The 19,364-nt window shown below is 36.7% G+C and overlaps 1 protein-coding gene across 9 annotated transcripts in view; it reads right to left on the bottom strand.

The window, feature by feature from the left end:
- The window catches only part of GTPBP8 (GTP binding protein 8 (putative)), a 276,317-nt gene extending 259,179 nt beyond the window's left edge, over positions 1–17,138 (bottom strand). For 7 of the 9 annotated variants that reach the window (XR_009493797.1, XM_059884669.1, XM_059884673.1 and 4 more), the window contains exons 1-5: positions 16,757–17,110; positions 14,353–14,451; positions 12,536–12,666; positions 11,436–11,535; positions 9,207–9,325 (exon numbers count right to left, since the gene is read on the bottom strand). Coding sequence is in view for 8 of the 9 variants with exons in the window: in XM_059884669.1 (XP_059740652.1) it covers positions 9,207–9,325; positions 11,436–11,535; positions 12,536–12,666; positions 14,353–14,451; positions 16,757–17,092 (785 nt within the window). In the remaining variant the exon portion in view is untranslated. Of the gene's footprint in view, positions 1–3,369; positions 3,520–5,453; positions 9,008–9,206; positions 9,326–11,435; positions 11,536–12,535; positions 12,667–14,352; positions 14,452–16,756 lie in introns of those variants that run through there. The other 2 variants (NM_001075828.2, XM_005201313.5) reach the window with 2 other exon arrangements.
- Positions 17,139–19,364: the final 2,226 nt, after the last annotated feature.

Raw genomic sequence — 19,364 nt, 5'->3', positions numbered from 1 at the left:
GACCTTGTTTATTAGGGTGCTAATTGATTGATTCCAAATATAAATTTTTTTCCAGAAAGGATATAGAGTGACTGACGGGTATACACAAAGTAGAACTAGTTGAGAAAGTTAAAAAACTAAGGAAACACAAAACCAATCAACCTAGAGAGGCTAAAAATAGATTTATAATTGGTGCTGATGCTATCACCTGGTATTTGTATGTTGCTCATACAATTGCTCTGAGAAGGTAAATCCTACATATTTTCAAATAATGATGCGAAGTTTGAGGTTTCGTTCAAATATTCTAGCTTTCTTGAATTAGGTTAATAAGCTATTTTTCAAGCAGGTTGTAGGCTTAAATTTTATGTTTATATATAGTAATTTATACAATGCCCTAATATATCCTGCATCTTCCTCAGTCATCCTACCATTTTTAAAGTTTCCTTTTTGTTCTTTATCTGGCCTTTTTCTTTCCTCATCTGTTTTCTGTATATTTTCCACTTACTTACTATACCATTGGTTCTCAAACTGTAGGGATGTCTTGAGAATCACTTGGTGGGGTTGTTTAAAATGCCGATTTTGAGTCCCTTCCAGAGATTGATAATCATGGCTAGGGGACAGGATCGGAAATCTGCATTTTAATACGGGGCTCAGGTGATTTTGATGCAAGTAGCTCAAAATGCAGTTAGATAAACACTGGTTTAGCTCCCTTTCCTGAAGCCTTGCTAAGTCAATCTCTAGTCACTTTTTATTAGTTTATATTTCTCCTGGTTTCCTACCAAGTGGTACAGCTACTTGGTACTTTAAAACATGGACAATACCGAGGAAGTCTCCTTCGTGACAAGTCTAGAAGTAGCCATTAGCTTCTAAGATTCAAGATCCAATCCTGCTTCTGCTTTTATGTGCATGTGACACTAATCATGTGTAAATAGCAGGCTTCTCTGGGCTCAGTTCTCCATCTGAAGTGGTATTACTGTCCAATAATCATAAACCTGTACAGCTGGAAGAGACTTTGGAGATCACCCTTTATTGTATACAACAGAGTGGTTCAGTGAATTGTCTAAGGAGGTGAAACTGGATTAGACTAAAAGCCTAGCATTTTTTTCCTATTTAATTAATGTTCCTTTGGAGTATGTTTATCTCCTTTTCCCATCTGCCCCTTAAAATTCTGGGAAAAACAGTAAAGAGCTTCATGTGTCCCTAAGTTGGTAAAAATAAGGAACGTGGTATTCTATTTTTTTTTCCAAACAAATTCACATGTTTTAAGTTTTAAATTTACAAAACCATAACTTACCCAGTAAATTAGAAAATAATCGTTAGCATCATCATAGTAAATACCAATTTAATCCCTTCTGGTGGCATTAACACACGCTGGTCATTTGTCAGAGCAGTGTGGTAGACCTCTCATGTGTCACTTCAAATCTTGGCCTCTTACTGCAGCCACTACTATCATAACCAGTCTCAAGCAGGACTGGACGACCTCACCTTGCCTTCATGCCTCTGACAAGCTATAGGACTGCTTGGCATTTGGGTATACACAACTTGCTAATCCCCCTTCAAAGACAATTCAGAGGCACATTTCATAAGGTTCCACAGATCCCTCAAGATCAAGCCCTAGAGCTATGTTGTTTCCAAGTCAATGAATCCTTGATTGGCTTTCCTTCCATCTGTTTCATTTCCCCTTCATTCCTGTTCCCTGGAATCACATCCCCAATAAACTACTGGACACAAGCTTTTGTCTTGGACCCTCCTTTTAGGAGAACAAAAGCCAAGGCTAAGACAAACTGTACAGTAACACTGGCAGGCAGAAAGATGCCTTTTAAGATAATTTTGTTGTTACTATCAATATATATTTCACTTGGTGAATGCCCATATTAAAAGTTTTTTTTAAATCACTGCTGGTTAGAATAAACCAGTAGTATTAACTATAAAACTGAAAACATATTCAGAACTGAATTTTCTAAAAGTCGAAGTTGTTTTATAGCATTAATTTTTTATCCAATGCTATTGCTATAACATTTTAATATACAGCCTCACTCTGAAAAGCTAAACCACTTGTATGACTAGGTCAGTAACACCTTCATAAAAATATTTTCCACTAACATTAGTCCAAAGTAAGGCTTTATCTTTCCATTCTGAATCCTAATGGGAAGACTCCATTTATAAACTATCCCATCAACTGTTTTTTCTTGCCCTGTGCAAATCAACTTTCATACCTAAAACTTTCTTCTTTGGTCTTAACCTAGATAAAATGTTACTTCCTCCATGACAGGATGTATTCTGTGATAAATCTACCCATGAGTTTTGCTATATACTTGAATTGGTTTTGCTTTACAAATATATAGAATAAATAGATGTTCTTTTCATATTTTAATCTTCATAGCTTCTGAGGTAGAGTTACAAAAGAAGTTCAGAAACATCCAACGTATAATAAGTACCAGAACTGGAACTTGAATTCTGGTCTTCTGATTCTGAACCCTGTGAAAGTGACTGACCTCAGTCTGAAATAAGTGGTATTTCCATTATGGACTGATTGAAATTTTATCAAGAATAATTTTTGTTATATTCAAATGATGTCTCCAAAAAAATGATAAGTTATAGCCATACATATAAAGACCCTGATGCTGGGAAAGATTGAAGGTAAAAGGAGAAGAGGGTGGCAGAGGATGAGATGGTTAGATAGCATCACTGACTCAATGGACATAAATTTGAACAAACTCTGGAAGATAGTGAAGGACAGGGAAGCCTGGTGTGCAACAGTCCATGGGGTGGCAGTCAAGACACAACTTGGTGACTGAACAACAACATAAGAATTTACCTTCAACCCATCTATCAGTGCTTAACAAAAAAAGTAGCCCCTTTTTACCTAGTGCATTGTAATATTTAAAAAAATAGAGTAATAGATATTCCTTTAAAAGACAAAAACCCAATAATATGGCAAACCGTCACCTACACACAGTAGGGGCTACCCTGATGGCTCAGACAATAAAGAATGTGCCTGCAATGCAGGAGACGCAACTTCAATCCCTTGTCAGGAGGATCCCCTGGAGAAGGGAATGGCTACCCACTCTAGTATCCTCGCCTGGAGAATGCTGTGGACAGAGGAGCCTGGCAGGCTACATACAGTCCATAGGGTTACAAAGAGTCAGACACGACTGAGTAACTAACACTCTATCATCTACACGGTAGGAAATAGATTTTCATTTTATGGACTTCTATATGGTCTTGTTTGTCAGTTTGTTAAAAACTGCTGGTATCTCTTCTAATGAACAGCATAACTCAATCATGTATAAACCTTTCTGCCCCTATAGGCACAAATTCATTCTTCCTTTGGACATATGCAGGTTTTAAAGCTGAAGTGATCCTTCTGCAAGTTACAGATACACAACATTTAAAACAATGTTGAAATTCTGTCTTTAACTGCAGTTGGCACAAACAATTTTGAATCTTCAACTAAATTAGAAGCCAGTAGTCTTAAGATTTCCTGTTATATCTGCTATAAAGCATCTCAGCAGATGGATTCCAGAATAGGTCATAGCACTGTGAGGGGAAAAAAAAAAAGATCATTTTCTTCCTTACTTCAGAGGTAGTAACAGATCTGAATTCACCTAACTTAAAATCTATTTACAAACTCCTGTGAGTTCTGGGTGTGAAACAGGATGTCTTAATTTGTCATACCTTTCCTCTCTTCCTCAGCACCTCTTGTAATATTTTAAATCTGGTGATCACATCATCTGATCTCTTTCCTTCATGATTCTAAAAACTTCGTATCTGCTATTTTGCTTTTTATTTTCCAGACCAAGTTATTATTATTGTGGTATAACTGACATACAACATTAGTTTCAGAGATACAATGATTCAATATTTGTACATATTGCAAAATGATCACCACAATAAGTCTAGTTACACCTGCCACCATTTATAGTAAACAATTTTTTTTTTCTTGTGTTGAGGACTTTTACAAAATACTCTCTTAGCGACTTTCAAATATGCAATACAGCATTACTAACTGTGGTAACTATATTGTATATTATACCATCCCCATGGTTTATTTTATAACTGGGAGTTAGTACCTTTTGACCTTCACCCATTTTTCTTACCCCCAAGCTCTACCTCTGGCAACTACGAATCTTTTCTCACCTGAGCTTATTTTTTAATATTCCACATGTAAGTGAAATCACACATTACTTGCCTTTCTCTGACTTATGTCACTTAGCATAATGCTCTCAAGGTCCATTCATGTCTTCTCAAATGGCAAGATCTCCTCCTTTTTGGTGGCTGAATAGTATTCCATTTGTGTATACATGATGACCCTTGAAAACTGTGGATTCAATCTGTGTCTATCCACTTACATGTGGATGTTTTACAATGGTAAATACCACAGTGGTACATCCAGTTGGTTGAATCCAGGGATTTGGAGGAAATACGGCTATGGCAGGTCAACTATAAGTTATACTTGGATTTTTGACTGGGCTAAGGGTCAGAACCCTTAACCCCTCACATTGTTCAAGGGTCAACTGTACAGTACCACATCTTCTCTGTCCATTCATCCACTGAGGGACACTTGTTTTCAAATTCTGACTATTGAAAATAATGCTGTAATGAGCATGGGGGTACACATATCTTTTCAAATTAATGTTTTCATTTTCTTCACATGTATATCCAGGAGTGTAATTCATGGATCATATGGTAGTTCTATTTTTAGTTTTTTGAGCAATCAATACTGTTTTCTTTATGGACGGCACCAATTTACATTCCTACCAACAGTACACAAGGATTCCCTTTTCTCTATATTCATGCCGAAACTTATGTCTTATCTTTTTGATAACAGCATTCTAACAGGTGTGAGGTGATACCTCACTGGTTTTGATTTGGATTTCCATGATGATTAGTGATGTTGAGGATGATTTCATGCACCTGTTAGCTATCTGTATGTCTTTGGAAAAATGTCTATTCAGATCCTGTGTCTATTTTTTAATCTATTTTTTTTTTTTTTTTTTTTTACCATTGAGTTGTATGAGTTCTTTATATATTTTGGATATTAACCCCTATCAGAAATATGACTTGCAAATATCTTCTTCCTTTGATTAGGCTGACTTTTCATTTTGTTGATAATTTTCTTTGCTGTGCAGAAACTTTTAGTTTAATATAGTCCCACTTACTTTTGGAGTCAGATCCAAAAACTCACCACTTAAGAGTGATGTCAAGGAGCTTACAGCGTAATTTCTTCTAGGAATTTTATGGTTTCATGTCTTACATTCAAGTACTTTTCCATTTTGAGTTAATTTTCATGTATGGTGTAAGATAGTAGCCTAGTTTCATTCTTTTGCATGTGTTTGTCCAGTTTTTCCAGCACCATTTATTGAAGAGACTGTCCTTTCCCCATTGTATATTCTTGACTTTGAAAATTAACCACTCATATATGCATGGGTTTATTTCTGAGCTCTCTATTCTGTTCCACTGACCTATATATCTGTTTTTATGCCAATACCATACTGTTTCATTACTACAGCTTTTGTGACACAGTTTGAAATCAGGAAGTGTGATACCACCAGCTTTGTTCTTTCTTAAGATGGCTTTGGCTATCCAGGGTCACCTGTGGTTCCACATAGATTTTCAGACTATTCTGTTTCTGTGAAAAATGCCATTGGAATATCTTCTATTTTGCTTTTTATTTCCCAGACTAAAATTCTGATCTCTTTAATTTGTTCTTTTTGTGACAAAGATTAAATGACCATAATAATACAGACTTTTCATGATTAAAAAAAAATCACTGTCACCATTATTGTGTCTATTATTGATCTGTCTTACTGTATCTATCCATATCCATATCCGTTCATCCATTTGTCAGCATGGAAGTGAAAACATGGTTTCTTGGGATACACAGACTTTTATGAAGACACTATGACTTTTATGGATGCAGGTATGGTGTATATGCGGAGAAGGCAACGGCACCCCACTCTAGTACTCTTGCCTGGAAAATCCCATGGATGGAGGAGCCTGGTAGGCTGCAGTCCATGGGGTTGCTTTGACTTCACTTTCACTTTTCACTTTCATGCACTGCAGAAGGAAATGGCAACCCACTCCAGTGTTCTTTCCTGGAGAATCCCAGGGACGGGGGAGCCTGGTGGGCTGCTGTCTATGGGGTCGCACAGAGTTGGACACGACTGAAGTGACTTAGCAGCATGGTGTATATGGGGGCTTCCCTGGTGGCTCAGAGGTTAAAGCATCTGCCTCCAATGTGGGAGACCCAGGTTTGATCCCTGGGTCGGGGAGATCCCCTGGAGAAGGAAATGGTAACCAACTCCAGTATTCTTGCCTGGAGAATCCCATGGACGGAGAAGCCTGGTGGGCTACAGTCCACGGGGTCGCAAAGAGTCAGACACGACTGGGCAGCCTTTACTTACATGGTGTATATGTGTATATAAACAGGTAAAATATTCTCTGCTGTGTTGCTAATTCTCTTTGATAAAGCTGCCTCCATACTGATTCTCAATTATAACTGAAGTTACACATGTATGGTTTAAAGAAGAGATACAAGTTGGATAGTCTACACACTAACTATGGCACCATGAACTCATTTGCAACATTTTTGTCAATTCATGATTTTCTCTGTCCTAAGAATCAGTTCTCATTTGCATGAAAACCACAGAAGCAATTATATTGTGCCTACTTATATATTTCTTCCATACCAGTTATAAAAACAGATTGATCCCCGCATCAAACTTTAGGGGCCTTTCATCAGTTTTATTTCTCTAACTCAGTTGGGGTAGAGTTCAGACATGATGGTGAGCACTTAAAACTGTTGCCACCAGGCTTAAAGGCCAAACCTTGCTGGACTACATGTCTACCTACACTTCCACCTTTCTCCTACCAAGATCATACAGGAAGAGGAGGAAATAAAACCTGTCTTATTTTATAATAAGTATTCTATAACTAGGTCGAATTCCCTTTTGGAGGATGTACTGGGGCTTGGTCAAGGAAATAAAAGCAAGGAGTATAAATAACTCTACTATCTGAATTGGGTTTTGAGAACTATAGTCTGACAACTTCCTGTATGTGGTCAGTGTGGTATCCTGAACGTTGAAGTTCTTGAAAGCTAGCACCTCCTGTGTGTGTCTCAATTCGTAAGACCTTGAGAACTGCGTGGCTTCTGCAGTACCTTAGTCACTTACTCAGTATGGTGGCACAGTATTCAAAGGTCATGCAGCAGAAAATGTCAGCCTATCTAAAGAAGCGAACACCTCTAAAAAGTACTGAGAATCTATTAGTCCAGCTTGTTGGCCTGACCTTGCCATTGACTGACTTTTGGGAAGGAAAGAAACTAATTTTATTATGTGGTTAATATGTGTACATCAGTCACAATATATTTTATTTAATCCTTCTAACCACATTTTTCCTCAAAAAATGAAATAAGTTGCTTTAAAAGCTATTGCCAAGAAGTAGAGGAACCATGCAAAACCATGGCTGTCTGACCCTTGAGGTCCATGCTCTTCCTATATCAGCAAATGCTTCTCTGAAACTCCCTTCACTTCTCTGACCTGTAATGTATCTATGAAACAGAGATGCTTACTTTGTGGATCAATTAAGTGTTTAGAATGATCTAGTGACATAACCTGGAGAAGGAAATGGCAACCCACTCCAGTGTTCTTGCCTGGAGAGTCCCAGGGATGGCGGAGCCTGGTGGGCTGCTGTCTATGGGGTCGCACAGAGTCGGACACGACTGAAGTGAATTAGCAGCAGCAGCAGCAGTGATATAACCTCCCCCAAGACCATCTGTTTTCAGATGGCTCTAGTTCTTAATGTCAAGCCACAATAGAACTTGACTGAACTGAGAGTATACAGCTTAAAGCAGTATGAGACTACTGTTTGATCACTCCCTTGTTTTGAACACTATAATTCTAACACTGTAGCTCAAGACAACCTTGTCAGTTTTTCCCCAGCCTATATTATTTATATTATTATTTATATTTATTTATATTATTTATATTATTATTTATATTATTAAACTCAGCCTAAATGGCAACCCACTCTAATATTCTTGCCTGGAGAATCCTATGGACAGAGGAGCCTGGTGGGCTACAGTCCACGGGGTCGCAAAGAGTCGGTCACGACTGAGCGACCTTACTTACTTACTTACTTACAGTCAACTAAAACTTTTTTTATTCCCAATAAATGCAGCTGTTAGGCCATAATTTGCCCATCTTGTGTTTATTTTACCTTTTTAGCTGAAGTCTCACTTCCTTCTTACTAAACATTTAAAAGAAAGCAATTATTTTTCTGAGACAATGCTCAGGGCTCTAAGAAGAAACAGGATTTCATTCCTGCCCATAGGAGTTTCCACTGTATCTATCAGACACAGACAAATGAACAGGATAAATACTTAAATGTAAGTCAAGGGGGAAAAGCATTTTGTAGAAATGAATAAAGACAGACTTCGACTGCATATTCATACAGACAATTGTGATCTGGATCGATAGGAACTAGAATGACTGCTTAGAGGAGAGTTTCATGTAATTTCTTATAGGAACTATTATAGTGCTTTCCACAAAGAAGTCAGAGTCAGAAAATCACACAGGAATGGCACTGTATTTCTGCTATAATACAGGTTACATACTGTATCCAAAGTGTACACTGAAAGTAAAAACTCATGTTTCATTGCTAAACCACATCTAACAAAAATTGCTGGCTCAGGAAATAACCATCCTGTCTGCTGCTGCTGCTGCTGCTAAGTCGCTTCAGTTGCGTCTGACTCTGTGTGACCCCATAGACGGCAGCCCACCAGGCTCCCCCGTCCCGGGGATTCTCCAGGCAAGAACACTGGAGTGGGTTGCCATTTCCTTCTCCAATGCATGAAAGTGAAAAGTTGCTACCAATGCTTAATTCTAGCTTATATGAAGCATTTCTTTCTTACATATGGTCCTTTAAAAACAAAATTCTTATCCTTTACAGCTTGATGTGGTCTAGGGTTGAAATAGGCTGAAGTAGAAAAATCATGAAGACACTACAGGGAAGATTCATCAAGAATCTGCAGACAGAAGAAAGAATAGAAGGGAGGAAAAAAAGTCTTGATAAAATAAAAGCCAATAAATTATGGCTAAGTGCAGAGTCTTCCAAACTCCTCTAATCTTAAAAGGATACCTCAATTTCAGAAACACTGATTTAATGCTAAAGGTTGTTAGCACATAAAGTTATATGTCAGCATATAAAGACAATTCAACTCTTACCTTACAGGGAACAACTGAGGAAAACATCCTTGTGTTTTAGTGTCAACAAATTTCTGGATCTGAAGCACTTGTTTTAAAAGATGTCCCTTGGAAGGTTTGTCAATTTTTGTTAATACCATCTGTAGGAAAACAAATATTTAAGCATTAGAAATAAAGTACAGTGGACCTTGAGCAACATGGGGTTAAACTGCAAAGGTGCACTTATATGCAGATATTTTCAACAGTAAATACCACAATATTACATGATCTGTGGTTGATTAAATCCATGGATATGGAGCTGCCAATATGGAGGAACCATCAATACAGAAGAACCTTGAATAGGAAAGGCTGGCTGAAAGTTAAACTTGGATTTGCGACTGAAAGGAGGGTTGGCGCCCCTAATTCCCATACTGTTCAAGGGTCAACTGTTATTTCTTAATATACAGTTTTATACATTTTAGTTACAAAATTTCAATAACAACTAGGTGACCTATGCAAGTTTCTTAATTTCTCTGTACTTGTTTCCTCATCTATAAAATAAAAGCAATACTTTCTAAAGGAGCTGCTGTAAAGATTAAATAAATTAATGTATGCAATATAGAAAGCATACGCTATGTGTTTGCTGTTTAACCACACAGGGCCATATATCTTGGATTCAAGACCAGTGAAAAGAACCCTGGGGCCATATTTGCCATTGCTATACACCAAATGTTTCATGTGATCACTATTTATTTTGTGGTCTAAGACACAGAAGTATTATTAGGTTGATACACATAAAACTGCTGATTTATAATCATTTTTGAAATACTGAATTGTTCTACCTTGTACGTTAAATTTAAGGAAAAAATTAGAAATCAGGCTATTTGTAGGTTGTAGCCACTGTAGTTATATTCCAACTTAAATAAAGTTATACTCCAAGTAACCCTAGAATTTACTAGGGTTAACAGCAAATATAATACTTTAAATAATTTACTTACTCAAAGACAATTATATACTAGAAAAAGGTCAAGGCATGATGATTACAAAATTAATTAAAAAGTAAAAACCTTGATGTATTTTTCAGAAGTTTTCCTGGGAAATTTCTATAAAATTAAATTTCTTGACTAATCATTTATGCTAGTTATAAAAATATATACATGATTAAAATAAAATATAATGATTATAAATCAACTGTACAGCATAAAAAATATTAATGGCAGAAGGAGTGAGAAGCAGAAAGTACAAGTCTTTCTTCATAAAGAGAAATATGCTGATACCTAATTCCTCTATCACAACTTCTTTTACAAAGAAAAAGGCTAATATTTTCTTAAAGTTAAAACTGAGGAAAAAATATGATTTCACAAAATGATATCCATGATATCAAATTAGGAGTAAATTATCAAATTATCAATAAAACTGGTTGGGGAAATTTTGGGCTTTTTTTTTTTTACTATGTAGACTATGTGTATCAACCTTTGGTTCCTCATAACTATAAATTACCTCTAATATTTCAAAGGGCATTTGCAAACCCCAAGAATTCCATAACTCCACAAATACAAACAGCTTTTTGACTGGTAACATGGTTTGATTTGCATTAAACTGCAAAACCACTACATTTTAGTGGTTTTCTGACATTTTTTGAAACCAAATTATAAGTTCCCCTCTGAGGAACTTGAAGATTGCCATTTAATCTGAAAAACATACAAAACAGAATTGGTAGGATACCAACCTACCAATCTGTATTCTATTCTAGGGTAAACAACAGAAAGAACTGGTAAGATATTCTCATAAGAAATTTTCTTTTCCTTAAGAATATAAACATCCTACCTTTGTGTGATGGAGCCTACTAAACTTTTGTGATGTTCTTAAATTCCAAATTAGCAAATTTTTCAGTTGTAGTTTCATTTATATTCTGATAAGTACTATCTGTCAAGCTGCTGTTAAAGAGCTACTAAGGAGTTTTAGCAAATATTTATAGTTATTTAAAAAAGAAAAAACAAACAAAAAAAACAAAACAAGGAAAAGCATTTATAATCACTACATGAATAGAAAACTTTGACTATAATTTTGAGAATTTAAAAGCTAGGAGAAGGAAAGGGAATAAAAGTACCACAGAACTTATTTAAATATTAATGGCTAATAATTGAAAAGACAGTTTAAAAGGTACTCCTTTATCTTTTGAGGAAGAGAGACCTACTCATTTATTAAAAAGACAGACACACAGGGAACTCATATTTCTGAGTGCAACCATGAGTCAAAAGAAATACTTACCACATAAGGTAATGCAAATTCTTCACACATTTCTATGGCAATATTGTCTGCTTTTTGAATTCCAACAACACTATCCACTAATAAAAATGTTCTCATCAAACTGTAGGAATGCAGAAATGAAGATTAACAGCAAAGAAAAATATACTTATTCATTTCCCCCACCCCAACCTTCACTACACTAAGAAATTGTCTTTTGAAAAATTATCAGATCAAAATTTAAAAATTTCTTTAGGCAAAAGGAATTCTCAATTTACCATGAAGTCCATCCTAGTTCCAATAGGTCTCAGTGTTGGTTACGTTCAATAGCTGGACTCATTAATATTATTTCAATAGCATATACTGAACATATGACTTTCTGCCTAGAACTGGATACAAAGATGAATGAGCCCCTTCTTCTAAGAGACTGAATTCTAGCAGGAGAATGAAACAGGGACCCAGTTAACTATAAGTTACCATAAAAGTGTCTAAGTCTTCAAATATTACTTTAAGACTAGTAGATAACAAAACCAAACACATTACATTTTGTATTTTCTTATGTAAGTATTTTATCTTAGCTTCTATGTAAAGATACAACAAGCAAATTACTTATAAACATTTTTTAATACTTCAAAAGTTTAACATTAATTTTTCCATATATTCAGCAATGCTTGAAACATAGACCTGCTACCTGGCTACCTATGGAGACAAATAAAAGTAGTATTTATCGAGGCTGTGATGTCAGAAGTATTTTAAGAATAACCAGAATTTACTGAAGTTTATTTAAATCTGGTAAACACCACATTAACCAACAAGTTTCATTTTTAAAAACAGCCAACTAAGAGTTTGGTATAAAAAATTAATAAAGTCTGCTGCTGTACTACTTATAGTCTCAATATAGGAAAACAATTGAATTTAAGTTTAACCTAATTTACAGGAAAAAACACTAAGCAGACAGTGTATACCTTCCTCTGAAATAGTTCAGAATATTATGAGAATAAAGTACACTTTCTAGAAAAGTTATTTGATAAAACGGAAGGGTTCATCATGTGTAGAATGTTCTATTCATGAAAACATGTTTAGGGGTTAAATATAACAATTATAAGATAAAAAAAGCTTCTTACTTCTTTCGTTCTTTTAGGTAGGTTTCTACCATGTCAACGAAATCTTCAGGTGCTCTATAGCCATAACCTGGCATGTCCACCAATGTAAAGTATTTTCCAACTTTGTAAAAATTAAGTTTCTTTGTATGGCCCTGATGAAGTAAATGTAAAAATAAGTTTCTTAAAACATGTCTTTTATATATTTCATGACTCAAAATATTTTCTGTTCAATCAATAATTACTTATTAAAAGCATAAAAGTATTCTGTACATAACCCTATGCAGATGACGATACAGGAAAAAGAAACAGAAGAGAAGCGGCTGGATATAAACTTAGATGATTCTACTTCCTCCTTCCAATTCATTTTTTTTTAAGAGAATCTATATGATTTAAGAACTTCAAATTCCATATTAGAAATACACAGGCAAAATTTTCAAGTTTTCCTATTTCATTAGGTCTCTCTCAGTGAAATCATTAGTTCTCTCTCAGTGAAAAAGTTATACTGGTCTAAATAGTATGGCTGCATTAGTCAATATTCTCTGATGAATAATATATTTCCACTTTAAAGAATTATCTCCACTTTATATGAATTATGGCACAAACAGGATAAATTAAATGCTTACTGTCATACAGGTTTTCATAAAAACTAGATGCAAAGTTTGATACTGTAGCTAGACTATTACTTGCCTAAAATCAATTTGCATGTTTTATTAGATGGGTTTGGTGCTTTCATTAAGCCATTTTTTAAAAAAGCATGTACAACTGTAAAGTACCTGTGCAACTACAATTAATGTAAAGATGATCAAAATAGTTTATTCATGTGGTTTGCTGTCCATGGACATTTATTAATTAGAAAAGGAAAAATTATGACAAACAATTTTAAAAGTCAATTGTTCAGAACTCAGGAAGGTTTTATAAATGATGCTTAGGTTCCCAAGGCAGCTTGTGTGTCTATCTATAGGAAAATAACCTTAGAATTACAGATTAGAAATGTCAAGAATATAGTTCTTCCATTGTCTTCTCACAGCAGAAAGGAAACACCCCTACCTAGAAGTGAGAGTTGAACTACGACAGACATTTGATGAGGCAGGGCACAAGGGAGTAAGGATAGGAGGGTTAACAAGTGACTACAATCATCAGCGGTAGTATCAGGGAATCAACTATGTGAAGAGACTGGGAGCAAGAAAAGATTAGTGAAGCCTCAGGGAAGGGCTCTAATGTAAGGAAATTCAGGCAGTGAGCCCTGGGTTGCTAGGAACATTTTGCCAAGGATAGATAATAAGGTGAGGGGAACTGGGGTGAGGAGAAGGTTCCTTAAATAGTGGTAGAGTCTGTATTATGGAAAAGGAAGCAGAGGAAATGAGAAAATGACAAAAATCTACCACAGCAGACGGACAGGGATATTAGGCACATAAATTTGGCCCTGGGTAAACTGGGAAGTGCCTGATTCGTGTATATATATGAGTTGGCTAGGTATAAAAGATTATAGGAGGAAAAAAAATACACTTGAAAGCTGTTTCCTTTAAAAATCAATATAAAACTAGATGAGCATTCTCATAGAAGCAAATATAGAATGACAATGAAATAACTCTTGAGAAAAGACTGGACCAAGGATAATTTCTTCAAGATACTGGCCAGGTTACTAAAATAACTTCCGTTTTCTTCAGAGAAATATGCAGGCATTAATGAAATGTCTTACATTAGCACTTGTTTGAAAGAAATCACTTTTCTAGGAACTTAGCAATTATGGTTTCTAACCTCCGCCCCTCCCCCCCATATTTATTATTCATCTTAGTCAATTCAGAGGTAGTTCAGATATGTTTTAAATTTTGACATACCGGTTTTTTGGAGACTCTAACTTCAACCTCTGGGGCAAGTGAAAACAAAGCCTTTATTAGAGAGGATTTTCCAACATTGCTTCTGCCTATAAAACACACCTTATACAAGCAAAAACAAGATAATTGAGTACTAGTTTATACGTGTGTGTGTATGTATATATATATATATATATATATATATATATATATGTAATCATATACTGTACTGGGTTGGCCAAAAAGTTTATTTGGGTTTTACTGTACCAGCTTACAGAAAAACACAAATGAACTTTTTGGCCAACCCACTATTAACTGTAAAAACCTGTAAATACTATTCAGTCTTGACTAACCATAAAAAAGTAGCTTATGGTTAGTCAACCTTCAAATTCTAATATACAGCTGTTATATATTAAATGATTTCAATGTGGCAGGTGCTGTTTTAAAAGCTCTTGTTATTTTCTTATTTACTCTTTACAATATCCCTATGAGACAGATAATATTATAAATTATCTGTCTCATAAACTGTAAAAGTTTTCTCACTTTACAGGTGAGAAAACCTGAGGCAAAGAGAGGCTCAATACCTGGCCCAAAATTATACAGCTAGAAAGTGAAGAAGCTGGAAACTGAACTCTAGACATCTATATCTGTACCTGTGCTTTTAATTACACATGCCACTCAAGAACATCTGCAACATTTATTAAGAATTCCATATTTTCAAAGCTTTTTGAAGTTAACAATTACATGCGTTTCAACAAAACTGGCTCTAAAGTCATTTCTCCACAAACTCTCAAAGTACACCATTAAAACATTATAATTATTTCTTTCTCTTGACCTTTCTTGTTCCATTTAAGCTTTTCTCCTTTAGTGTGAGTGTAGAAAGCAACAAAATATTTCTGAGACTAACCCACTCCAGTGTTCTTGCCTGGAGAATCCCAGGGATGGGGAAGCCTGGTGGGCTGTCGTCTATAGGGTCACACAGAGTCGGACATGACTGAAGTGACTTAGCAATAGCAACCATTAATACACATGGCTTGGCTTTTTAAAAGTATTGAAGAAGGTACAACCAATCAGTGCTTCTAAATGAGGGCGGTAGCGCCCCCTGGGGGTGTTTTCGAAATGTGTAAGGGCGTTTTTTATTAACATGAGGGCATTTTTGGTTATTAATATAACTGGGTGGCATTTAGTGAGCAGGAGCCAGCAATGTTATTTATTTTGCAAAACTGTGGTCAGTCCTTCAAAATAAACTGATTTGGATGCTGTATAAATTTCAAATGTCCTACCGGATTAAATCGGATAATATAGATTAAAAAAACTAAATTAAAAAGAAATTACACAAAAGTCCAGTAATTTAAAAATGGAAAAGCAATGCTGTCACAAAATCATTAAGTGATTTATGTACTCTTAAATTATTGTAGAGTTCGAGTGGAAAAGTTCCAGAGCAATGGTGCCGTTATCACAAATAACGGAGATCCGGCGTGCTGCGATTCATGGGGTCGCAAAGAATCGGACACGACTGAGCGACTGAACTGAGCCTTCTTTTGACAGACAGAACAAAATATTAAACTATAGGACATGCATAAAATGCACACTCACTGAATTCCACTGAAGCTGTTTTAGAAAATCTTACAGATTATTGCCATCTATATATGATTTTTTTTTTGCACATGATAGGAAATTCAGATTGAGTGAAAATTATGTACTGATAAGGATCACTTCATTTGTAAAACTACTCTACTTTTTGTATTCTTCACTTTTTCCAGTTTGTCTTGGCATGTTTTCCCTACTTCAATTAAAAACAAAAATGATAAATGTTTTAATCGCCTTCTAAAGTCTTTCATATTCACTACCAAAATAATTGGGCTTCCCTTGTGGCTCAGCTTGTAAAGAATCTGCCTGCAATGCTGGAGACCTGGGTTCAATCCCTGGGTTGGGAAGATCCCCTGACGAAGGGAACGGCTACCCACTCCAGTATGCTGGCCTGGAGTATTCCATGGTCTGTATAGTCCATGGTGTCGCAAAGAGTCGGACACGACTGAGTGACTTTCACTCACTTACTCACCAAAAAAATTAAACCCATATCTGCTTATGTTACAATAATGATACCGCGTCCATACAAAGCTAGTAAATCTCTCTGGTTTGCTGATAATGCAGGCAGGCATGCTAAATTGCGTCAGTCGTGTCCGACTCTGTGTGACCCTGTGGGCTTCAGCCTGTCAAGCTTCTGTGTCCAGTCCAGGCATGAATACTGGAGTGGGCTGCCATGCCCTCCTAGGGGATCTTCCCGACCCACGGATCGAACCTGTGTCTTTTATGTCTACCTGCATTGGCAGGAGGGTTCTTTACCATTTGCATCTCTAGTTGATAATAGGTTATAGCAAAATCACAGCCCAAGCCCTCAGTACCCGCAGGCGGCTGGGGCGCTCACCTCGGGGCGGTGAAGGTCCGGGGCGTGGTCGAGACGCACCGCCGAGGTGAGGTACTCGATGCGGTTTCGGGCGGAGGCCGTGAAGAAACTCTCCGCCCGCGCGATGTCCTCCAGGCTCGGGTGGAAGATATTCAGGTGAAGGTCTGGCCTCGAGCCCGGGACGAAATGCTCATGGAGTTCTTCCAGCGGGAAGACCAGCTTCGTCAGCTGCTTGCTCGGCAGCCGTAGAACCTCCGTGAAGGCCTGGAACGCGCTGAAAGCTCGTCTTCCACTCCCCAGTTCTGGTCCCATCGCAAACAGCCTGCCCACGCTCTGCCGCAGCCGGTGCGCTGCCATTTTCCTCTTTTAGAAGTCACACCTTGGGACCTCATTCCCAGAGTCTGAAATGCGCGTGCGTGACCCGGCTCCCGCTAAGCCTGCTGGGAATTGTAGTTTCCAATGGCCTCTTTGGTTCCCGCAGAGATTCCTTGTGTATCAAGAGCTGGAGACAGGTGTTGACCGCAGCGGGGGAAAAAGTGGCTGGGTGCTTTTCACATTCTGGCCCTGACACCTGTGCCTTTGACTTGTATGTCGCTTTGGGGAGGCTGTTTAACTTTTTCAGAGCTGAAAAAACATATCGGCTGTGTAAGCCCTGAGGCCCAAGTGAAGAAGAAAACGTGCGAAGCCCTGATGGATTTCAGGGCGGTTTACTCTTCACACTTTCTGGTTGTTGGAAAAACACTTGAGCAGAAATGAAAAGGGCGGGTGAGAAATGTTCAAAAAGCACCTGGTTTTCAGGGTGCAGACAGTTCGTACTTCATTCCACCTTCTCTAGAGCTGCAGGAAATGTCATTAAAATTTAGAGATTTCTTACAGAGTAAAAAAAAAAACCAAAACAAAAAAAAAACAGTTTACACAGGTGTTCAAGAGTTGTTTCATTGAAGTTACGTAGTGCAACCCACTCCAGTGTTCTTGCCTGGAGAATCCCAGGGACAGGGGAGCCTGGTGGGCTGCCGTCTATGGGGTCGCACAGAGTCGGACAAGACTGAAGCGACTTAGCAGCAGTAGCAGCAGTGACATCTTATTTCAGAAGTTTCTTAAAGTCGTTCAAACTCTTCAGTGCTGGAATGGGAGATAGAGCGACCGTGATAAAATGACTATCTGAAAGATATTTCTACCTAAAAGACGATGGGTCTTCTAAAACCTTAGCAGCAAACAGCATAGCAAGGTTAGCTCATGATCTCTTGAGCGATTCCTCAGGTTGTTCATTGACTATTCAGGGCAGTTCTTGAGTTAATGTCACACAAAAATTAGTGAACAAGATCAACAACTTTGACTTTGTTGTTTCAGGCAACAAAGTAGCCTGAAATTACTGGCCGGCTAATTTTTCTGTTGATTTTTGCTTTAGGCTTTAAGGCTTTCCTCCATCTCCTAGACGCACGCCTCCATAAGAAAATACTTTTTGTAAACATCCAGACGTTTTGGATATATAAGTTACCATGTTTGTAATTTAACTCAAAATACTGTTCTAAAGCCTTAAAAATTTTTAAACAATGTATTTGAAAGTCTTTCTGTATCAATACATACTTAACATAAATGATTGTTTTTAATGGAGGCATATTATTCAATTTATTTCCTTATGTCTTATTGATCACTAATTAGGTTTTGGTTGTTACAACAGTGCTACAATGAGCCCTCATAAAGAGATATTTTTTCACACTTGTGGAAGTAGGACACATCCCTAGAAGAGGACTTGATTGGTGCATAAGTTGTGTGCATTTCTATTTTTCATATTTCTGTGGAAAAATTATCTTTTAAAGAAATTGCAATGGAAGTGAAGTAAAGTCGCTCAGTTGTGTCCAACTCTTTGCGACCCCGTGGACTGTAGCCTACCAGGCTCCTCTGTCCATGGGATTTTCCAGACAAGAGTACTGGAGTGGGATGCCATTTCCTTCTCTGGACTAATTCCTAATAACAAAATATTATAGCATCAAAGTAGGCATTATAAAAGCAGTCTATTATAATGTTGTGTAATCATGCCATACATTCTTGAACAAATTAAAAAAACATTTTTTAAGTTCATATATTCCTGATTATTAAAGAGAATAAATATACTTTGTAAAAATCATGTTTTGTATTAGATTATTCACTTTAAGATGATTTATAATAACTGTTTAGTTATTGAGAACATTGACCTTTTATCTGTCATGTTTTTAAAATATTTTCCCCAACTTTTTAACTTTTGACTTTTTAATAGGATTTTGATTGTAGATTTTTAATTTGTAAGTGGCCAAACTGAATAGTCTCTTAAACATTCTAAGCTTTGTGTTATGTTTAGAAAAATTTTCTAGGGTTATAAACAAATTAACCTGTCTTTTATTCTAGTGGTTTAAGTTTTTTCACAGTTAAATGTTTCATACAATTGGAGTTTGTTTTAATAAAAACAGTCTGCTAGGAATTCAGCTCTATTTTTTTCCAAATGGTTAGCCAGTTGTCTCAACAATACTGATTAAATAGTCCATCTTTTTTTCACTGAATATGTATGTTGGTACATTTGCAGACAACTCTGAACTTTGAGGGCTTCCCTGGTGGCTCAGTGGTAAAGAATCCACCTGCAATGCTGGAGAAC

The sequence above is a fragment of the Bos taurus genome, chromosome 1 (assembly GCF_002263795.3).
Source record: "Bos taurus isolate L1 Dominette 01449 registration number 42190680 breed Hereford chromosome 1, ARS-UCD2.0, whole genome shotgun sequence".
NCBI classification, from domain to species: Eukaryota; Metazoa; Chordata; class Mammalia; order Artiodactyla; family Bovidae; genus Bos; species Bos taurus.
The sequence above is the reverse complement of the archived record's forward strand: the minus strand, read 5'-3'. Positions and strand labels throughout refer to the sequence as shown.